Source organism: Solanum tuberosum, unplaced genomic scaffold (assembly GCF_000226075.1).
Source record: "Solanum tuberosum cultivar DM 1-3 516 R44 unplaced genomic scaffold, SolTub_3.0 scf01008, whole genome shotgun sequence".
NCBI lineage: Eukaryota > Viridiplantae > Streptophyta > Magnoliopsida > Solanales > Solanaceae > Solanum > Solanum tuberosum.
The window spans coordinates 21,340-30,526 of record NW_006239913.1 but is presented as its reverse complement, the minus strand read 5'-3'; the positions used below and the strand labels follow the sequence as shown (position 1 = coordinate 30,526).

At 36.7% G+C, this 9,187-nt stretch overlaps 1 protein-coding gene across 6 annotated transcripts in view; it reads left to right on the top strand.

Annotated features, from left to right (window-relative positions):
• LOC102579213 (protein CLP1 homolog) overlaps positions 1-8,260 on the top strand; it is a 13,914-nt gene extending 5,654 nt beyond the window's left edge. For all 6 annotated transcript variants that reach the window (XM_006367804.2, XM_006367801.2, XM_015305729.1 and 3 more), the window contains 9 exons: positions 1,851-1,919; positions 2,048-2,140; positions 5,342-5,583; positions 5,728-5,866; positions 5,954-6,010; positions 6,792-6,926; positions 7,088-7,323; positions 7,713-7,757; positions 7,849-8,260. In XM_006367804.2, the coding sequence (XP_006367866.1) occupies positions 1,851-1,919; positions 2,048-2,140; positions 5,342-5,583; positions 5,728-5,866; positions 5,954-6,010; positions 6,792-6,926; positions 7,088-7,323; positions 7,713-7,757; positions 7,849-7,936 (1,104 nt within the window). In that variant the 3' untranslated portion in view covers positions 7,937-8,260. The remainder of the gene's footprint in view (positions 1-1,850; positions 1,920-2,047; positions 2,141-5,341; positions 5,584-5,727; positions 5,867-5,953; positions 6,011-6,791; positions 6,927-7,087; positions 7,324-7,712; positions 7,758-7,848) is intronic.
• Positions 8,261-9,187: the final 927 nt, after the last annotated feature.

Below are 9,187 nucleotides of genomic sequence, written 5' to 3'. Positions count from 1 at the left end.
AATCTTTTTTTTTTTTCCCCCCCCCCCCCCCCCCCCTCCCTCTTATAATATATTGTCCATACTCTAGATGTCTAGTCTTGAGCATGTTGCTGGGTGTTAGAAGTCCCACATTGGGTGTGGGATGGGTAATTTGTCTTCTTATATGGTTTTGAACAATTCTCACCTTATAACTTTAGTAGTTAGATTTCAAGGTCCTTTTATTAATAGTAGATATAGCTTGCTTCATAGAAAGAATACTTATCAACTGGGGGTTAGCTTAATTGACACACAGTTCTTTGAATAGCATTCTGATTATTTTCTGACATTGTTTTGGTTATATGGCATTGTTGGAGCAGTAGCAGTATTGAGTCCTTGAGCAGGTGGTTATAAAAATTTCGTAACTCCTACGAAAGGTATAGGTTGTGGAGGTTTTGAATTGCTGTGATATAAATTGAGATAGACCAATGATGTGCAAAGACAATTCATGCTCCTCTTGGTGTTACCTCCTGGAAAAGCGCAAGGATGAATGGAGGAGCCTTCTCCAAGTACATATTAGATGCGAGGTGGAAATGGTGAGAAAATAAGTTCAGACAAATTTATTGCCTGGAGACGACACCTCTAGAGATGACTGTCAAAAAATAAAAGACACCTCTAGAGATGACTACCCAAAACTCTTGAGATTTGTTTTTGATGAGAATATTATGGTAGCAAAAGACTATGTTCTTTCAAGTGATGGACAGATCTGTGATTTGAAGTCTAAGAGGAGTATGATGATTGGGAATTACAGATGATACATTAGTGACTAAGTAGGTTATATGGGTAGGTGAAGTTGAATGCGGGTGCTGATACAATTCGTTATGAGGTAGACTAGAAGGGTAGGTTCTTCAATGAAAACTTTCTATCCAGATTGTCTCAAGGAATGGTTGAGCTGCACTGTTTCATGATGAGAAATATGGAAGGAAAAGCACCTCTAAGGGGTCATTTGGTATGCGGGATGGGATAAGCAAGGATATCCCATGGGATTGTTTTGTCCCACCTTCTATATGGGATAGTAATCTCACCATTTTAGTACAAATGGCGGGATAAAATAATCCTGGGATGAGCAAACATGTTATAAAGTTAATCCCAAATTTTATCTCGAGATTATTATCCTTATCCCACGCACCAAACGACCCCTAAGAGTATCCTTTTTGGGTCAGAGAACATGTTAGAGCAATCTTGAAAGTAGATAACCTGCACAGAGGAGGGAGACTGTTGCACAGATTAGTGACATGTGACAGATAGGAGCAACCAGCCAATCATTTACTTCTTCACTGTGGAGTAGCTGAGTAGTAGCATATTTTCCTAGCTTTGGCATGGACTAGGTAATACAAGAAAAAAGAAGGGATTTGTGAAGTGGAAGAGAAGTAGGGTTCCAATGTCTCAGCAATATTTGGGACGCTACTCCCCTTTGTATAAAATGATCTCTTTGTAAAGAGAGACAGAGAGTGCTTTGAATGTCAAGTTGTTGCTGTGCATAAATTTTTGATAATAGCTAGTTAAGCGTCTTTGTTCTTTTGGTGTATATGTTTAGATGCAAGTTGTTTAGACAGTTATTGGGTTTTGAGAGCTTTTGAGTTGTAATTTTTATACATCACCTTCGTGTTGCAGTAATTATTATGTGCTAAATATTTTATTTTACCTTGGAAAATGCAAAAAATGCATTTACGTCTGGAGTGGTTCTTTACTTCAATGTCTGTTAAAAGTGAATCAAACTCTTCTCTAGTGGAAAATAAGAATAAGAATGGCCTTATAGATGTCTTGCTCAAAATTTTGCATCTTGTGAGAATATCTATTCCTTTCTTTTGACATGTTCAAGTTTTTCAATCTAGGTTTTTACTTGGTATGGAGCCACAATCGAGATGGACGGTTCCACTGAAACTGATTATACAGCAGATGAGGTGTGGCCTCTCTACCTATCTGTATTTTTTTTTAAGTTTTTGCATTTTTTATATCAAATGGTAAACTTTGATTGAATTGAGCTACACTAAACCGAATGACTAAAGTCATTTATATTTTTTGATTCTAGACGCCGATGATAAGCTATATTAATGTCCATGCTGTACTTGATGGACGAAGAAATCGTGCCAAAGCTTCGCCTAGTGATTCTGACACTTCTCAGGTATTATTTGGTTATTGTTCAGCGCAGAGTAAAAGTCAAAATTCAAAAGGTTCTTTTCGTCTTACTTTATCATTTATTCTTCTAGTCTTCTGTTTATGGGGTATCCAAAAACCAACTGCTTTCTCTGATTTACAAAATCACTGACAAACTTTGTACCATGGAGGATGTTTACAATTGTAGGGATGTGCGTGTATGTGTTTGAGAGAGAGAGAGAGAGTTAACTATTTGCTCTTCTAGTCTTCTGTTTATAGGGTACTAAGAAACCAACTTATTCCTTACATAATCACTAACAACCTCTTTGTATCATGGAAGCTGTTTACAATTGTAAGGAATGTATGTGTGAGAGAGGAAGACATGCTAGAAATGCTTAGCACTAGTAATTAACATGTCTCAATGATGGTATTATATAGTCAATGAATGCAGAAGCTATATAAAATCCAAAATTGCAAGCTAAACTAGGTTCACCTGGCTAGTTTTATCAAAGGCATAAAGGCGTTGAATTCAATTGGGCTTTAAGTGCAAACCATAGCTAGAGAACTAGCTTAATGAAAAAAAATACAATTGAAAGGAAAGATAATATATATATATAACACCCTTCGGGGTGGCCCAGTGGTTTGGGCCTTGGACTTCTATGTTGGAGGTCTCAAGTTCGAAACCCCTTGCCAGCAAAACAAGGGGTTTGCCTAGTGTGGGTTACCTCTCCTGTGTGGTTTGCGAGTTATTGCACATGAGCGGGGGTTTTACCCTTGCTTACCCAAATGATAGCGGCTGTGGGTTCCCCTTGTCATAAAAAACTAAAAAAAAAAAAAAAATTAAATTAAATTAAAAAAAAAAAATTAAAGAAAAAAAATATATATATATACCAAGTTCAAAAAAATAAATAAAAAAATAAAAAATAAAATAAAAAAAATATATATTTGATAACCGAGAAATCCATCTTTGACCCGCCCTTTGGACCAATGTGGCCTTCTAAACTCGGTGGATAATGGGTCCGCTCCTCTACCCTTCTCCACTTAAATACCAGGCTTCGCTTTGCGTGGTCTAAGGCTTGAACATGCGACCTAAGCCACAAATCCTCCACCTTTTGCCACTCGAGCTAGGCCTTGGGGGCAAGAAATTGTCTATCAGAGAGTGACCATGCTAATCTGCATTAGTATATCCAACAGTTTGCTCATGTCCTTGATCTTTGTGAAGTTGTCCTCTCGCTAGATCATATTTTTATGTATTAAGAATAACTGTTTTTGAGTGACTATCACAAACAGAATCCAAGAAATGACCTACTACACTTACTAGGGAGGCAGTTTCATGTAGAGTCACTGTGAGATACTTTAACTTGCCTGCCAAACTCCCCTAACCTTCTAGAAGTTAAAGTTTAACAGTTGGGTCCATCAATGTAGTAATAGGTCTATAGTTTTTTTATTCCAGACTCATTGAGAATATAAGTAGCATTTCCTTTGTGAAGTGATAATTCCTGATTTGGATTGAGCAATCTTAATACCTAAGAAGTACCCCAATCAACCATGTCCTTGGTCTAAAAGTGTTTTAAAAAGGTGATGGAGCCATTCATCTCGTAAGGAGATTGGTGGAGCAATATAGGGAGAGGAAGAGATTTAAATATGGTGTTTATTGACTTAGAAAAAGCATACGACAAGGACATTAAGGTGATTAAGGACATATATAGTGGAACCAAGACTCGGGTGAGTACAATGAAAGGAGACTCAGAGCACTTCCCAGTTGTGATGGGTTGCACCAGGGGTCAACTCTTAACTTGTTTTTATTTGCCTTGGTGATGGGTGAATTGACGCAACATATCTAAGAGGAGGTGCCATGATGTATGCCATTTGCAGATGGCATAGTATTTATTGACAGGACACGTGGCACAACTAATGATGGTAGAGGTTTGGAGACATGCTCTGGAGTCTAAAGGGTTCAAGTTGACCAGGGTGCTCTTTATGTGGGAAGACAGGGGAAACTAACAGTCACCTATTCTTACATTGTACTTTCACAGCACAAATATGGTCCATGTTTCTCAACTTTTCAGAAGTGAAATGGACTATGCCCGAACATACAGCTGATTTACTTAGTTGTTGGATCAGGAGAGGAGGTAGCAAGAGATAGAAGACCTGGTGGAATTTGATTCCACATTGCATTTGGTGGACAGTGTGGAAGGAGAGGAATAGTAGGAATTTTGAAGATATATCCAATTCCATTCACAAGGTTAAATGGAATTGCATTGTATCTCTATATTTTTGGTGTAAAGAGATAGGATTAGAGGATTCAGATCAACTTTTAGAATTCTTAGGATCCTTGTAAGTATTATGCTTTTTGTTCTTTTCTGATTTTCTAAAGGTCCCCAACATATCCTTAATGCTGAAGAATATAATGTTTATCAATTCTAAAAAAAAAATTAGCCTTTTTGGCCAAGCATTGGGAGATCAAAAGTGCTTATTTTAGAAAAGTAAGGTGTTTGACCAGGTTGTTGGAAGAAAATAAGTACTTCTAGGGTGGAGCAGAATCTGCTTTTCAGAAGCTAAAAAAGTAGCTTTTCCCCAAAACACTTATATGAAAAACACTTCTGAGAAAATAAAATTAGAAGCCCAAATGTGCTTTTAAAATATTATGGCTGAACAAAAGTTGTTTCTCATCAGTAGTACTTTTTAAAAAAGCAACAACAACATACCCAGTGTAGTCCCACAGAGTGGGGTCTGGGGAGGATAGAGTGTACGACATACCTTACCTCTGCCTCAGAGGTGAGGTAGAGAGGTTGTATCCAATAGACCCTTGACTCAAGACAAAAACAGTTTAGAGAAAGATGTAATGGAAGTGTAAGAGACAATAGATAATAACAAAACAATTGATAGTAGCTGAACAATACTACATCAATTATCCTATAATCTAACTATAGGAGACTGCAAGACTAAGAGGTAATATGTGAAGGATAGAAGCCTGCTTCTGTGTACAATGATGCTTCATCCTTTTTGGTAAACGAAAGATGATACTTCACTTTGGATGATTGCAAGCGGAAATGGCTTCTCTTAGGGTGCTCTGGCAGACATTAAATTATCCTAGTTTTGATATATGTTGAGGTTTCTATTCTAATCTTATTCTTACCTTCTTTCTGTTAATTAACCATACACATAACAGAACAGTCAGAACTGCATGTGTTTTTTTGACAAGTTTTAACATACTTGATGTGTTCAGGGCCCAAGAGTTATCGTTGTGGGACCTACAGATTCTGGCAAGAGTACTCTGTCAAGGATGCTTCTTAGTTGGGCTGCGAAACAGGGATGGAAACCTACTTTTGTTGATTTGGACATAGGTCAAGGATCGATAACTATTCCAGGATGTGTTGCTGCTACACCAATCGAGTTGCCTATTGATCCAGTTGAAGGAATTCCACTTGAGATGCCTATGGTCTACTTCTTTGGCCATGTGACTCCTAGGTAGAAACTTTGTACCTTAACATTTATCTTCACATCGTGCCTCTTATACATGATAAAGTTTGTATGAAGAAAACTTGCTTTAGCACTTGCAGTTTGCGTTTGGCATATTTACTAACTAGCAGATACCACTTTCCTATTTAACAGTGCCAACATAGATCACTACAAGGTACTCGTCAAGGAGCTAGCTCAGACTTTGGAGACACAATTTTCTGGCAATGCTGAATCTCGAGCTTCAGGCATGGTAATAAATACAATGGGATGGATAGAGGGAGTTGGTTATGAGGTATTTAAGCTCAATTCTGTGTGTTTTTCAGTAAAAGACTGGGTAGCATTTAGAGTTTTGTGGTCACTGTTCAGTCTTATTTTGCAGTTGCTACTCCATGCGATTGATACATTCAATGCCACAGTTATTCTTGTCTTGGGTCAGGTATGTTCCACTACTGACTGTGAAGTCCATTTTATATGACAAATTTTGCGCGTGAAGGCATTTGATATTAATTATTATGATGTAATTAATATAAAGGGAAACCCAAGTCCTGTGAACCAGGGTATTAAAATTCTCTCAGACACTTTATTGGTTGAAATACTCTCCGGTAGGCAGTTGTCTGTGTAGTACTTCACCTTGGAGTCTTGTTACTTCAGCCAGTCTCCATTCTCCTAGAATGAATCTCTTAGTGGTTTAGAAGGTTAGCAAATAATGATGTATATTGCTTACAACTTCCAAGAAACTGGATATGGAAGTAGTGATTGTGTTGTTTTTTAATGAAGAATGATGCACATACTTGGAAGTTGGAACTTCTTTTGTCTTCTGATTGTCAACCATGCATCAATGTTGTTACTAGGAGTTAGTGATGTACCTTTTTTTCCCCAAAAATAAATAAATATAGAAACTATATCTGAAATAAGGGGTACTAAACTTGAAGAAGAAGCTTTGCAGTAAATAAAGCATTCTATTTTGATAATTTCACACTTCTATTTATGTTGTTTGGATTTTGATTGTTCTAGCTATCAGTGCAGTTTTCACCATGATCATCACTATTTCAGATTGTAAAGGCAACCCCCACTCCAAACAAAAAAAAAAAGGAAAATAGAAAGAATAAATAATTGACCTCAAGAACTAGTATCCATAAATTGTTTTTTCGTAGAGCTATTTTATACACAACAAGAGTTGGATCTTATTTCTATTATGTGGTTGGTACTCTGGACAGGAAAAACTTTGCAGCATGCTAAAAGATGTATTGAAGAATCGACCTAACGTGGATGTGGTGAAACTTCAAAAATCTGGGGGTGTTGTATCAAGGAATGCAAAAGTACGGCAGAAAGCAAGGGGCTACAGAATACGGGTACAGATTTCCTTTATAGATTAGTAATAAAGAGAGTTGGGAGTTGGTCCCAGTTCATGCACTGGGACAATGCTTGCTCTTAGGGAGTATGGTACTCTTACTTTTCAGCTTATCCTTGTAATGCAAAACCATCATTTTTTCTGTCTTTGCTTCTTCCCCAGGAATATTTTTATGGCCCTTCGAATGATCTCTCACCACATTCTAATGTGGTGAACTTCAGTGACTTGTTCATCTATCGAATAGGGGGTGGACCACAAGCTCCACGCTCAGCTTTACCTATTGGTGCAGAGCCTTCTGCAGATCCTACAAGATTGGTTCCTGTTAGTATCAGCCGAGATTTGCTCCATTTGGTTCTTGCTGTCTCATATGCCAAAGAACAAGATCAAATAATTTCCAGGTAAGGCTGATCATATTGTCATAATTGTATAATACATGACTAATATTAAAATTTACAACTAAATAATATACTCGTTAGGCTATTCTGAAAGGTAACTATTTTATTTACAGCACAACAACTGAGGGTTAATTCCTTCATGAGACCATTCACTTCACTCCCTGCATAAATCTTAAATCTCGTATTACACAAATCTCATAGAACTAAAATGTCAGAGTGAAATTGTTATGAAAATCAAGAGTACTTCCATTAAAATGCGAGGAGGCTTGTGTAATTGTATTAGGAGCCTCAGTTTCATCCCTTAGTGATGTAGCATGGAAATTTGACATTTTCTCTCTTTTTTCTTTTTGTTCAAGTTATCTTATCATTTACTTCTTTTATTCCCATGTTAGTAATGTTGCTGGATTCATCTATGTAACCGACATAGACTTACACAGGTTTGTACTCAAAATGTCTTCTTATTAGACAATCAAGTTTACGATTCTGAATGCTAGTATGATCTTTATCTTTGATTATCTCCATTTTCAGGAAAAAGATTACATACCTTGCACCATGTGCTGGAGAACTTCCGAGCAAAAACCTAATCGTGGGAACCTTAACATGGATCGAAAACTGAACTGTATAACTGCAGTAGCCAGTGGTTTTTCAGTCTTTGAGCTCCGTAGAGAGAGTGGGACAGCATGGAAATGCCCGCTAAGCTTTTGGTGTCATAGAAATTAGTAGGTTTTTCTGTGATGACCGTATTATACTACTGTACCATAGGTGTTAAGCTTTATGGAGAAAAATCGATTGTACAAATAGCAATAGCTCCTCATCTTTTATACTGCCAAATGATAGTTTCAATTGTCTTTTGGCATTGCTGGAGTTTAAAACTTAGCAGTAAGACATTTTGACATCCCTGAGTTTCTGAAAAAGCATTAACGTTATTCTCATTTTGACATCCTTGAGTTTATAACTAAGCAAACATTGTGTGACTTTCTTTGTATTTTTTTTTTCCCCATCCGGTGTCCGATACCCACATTGGAGTCAAATTAAATCTGGATTCGCGACGGAAAGTTCTACATAGGGGGGGGTGGGGTAAAGTGCTTCATAAACGACTTTGTACCTCCCGGGACTCTAATTCGAGATCTCTTCTGATTAAGGATGGGAGTACATACCACTCCACCATAACTCTTGTTGGTTCTTTGAAATTGTTCTTCTATCTTGTTTGAATAATGAAATGGCATAGCAAACAGTACATGAACACATGACAAGATATATCAACAGCTAGAAATGAGTCATAATTCAACCAGCGGCTTAATTCTTAGTAAGTTTGAGGAAACAACTTTAGGTTAAGTTTGTTCAAAGAGATAAGTGAAACTTTAGTTTGTATTTTTAAAATCGAATTTTAGTTGCGATATTCTTGTTTATGCACCTTATGCTATTTATGAATTACCTTTTTCCGTTTTGTAAATACTTAAATTTATTAATTGAAATTCTGAAGTATTTAACGTCTTATGATAAAAAAAAATAATATCCCCTACCCTAGCCAAAACTTCCATACTAAACGAAGATGTATGTAGCCTCTCGACTACGGGTTCATCTGAAATGATAATTTTCTATATAGGGTATAAATATATATGTAAAAACCTAGAAATAAGGCATAAGAAGTAAAATGTAAGTTACATATTTAAGAGCTTAAATTCGAAACTTTTGATTAAGGGTGTATAAATTCCAAACCATTCCATGCTTTAAAGTTAAAACACTGAAAAAAAGACTTATTTTTTCTGATGTTTAGTATTCACATTGGAGCTCAACCATATTTGAATCACGCGTTGTAGGGTCCATTCTAAGGGCTGACTCCCAACAAATTTTTTTGCAAATCTAG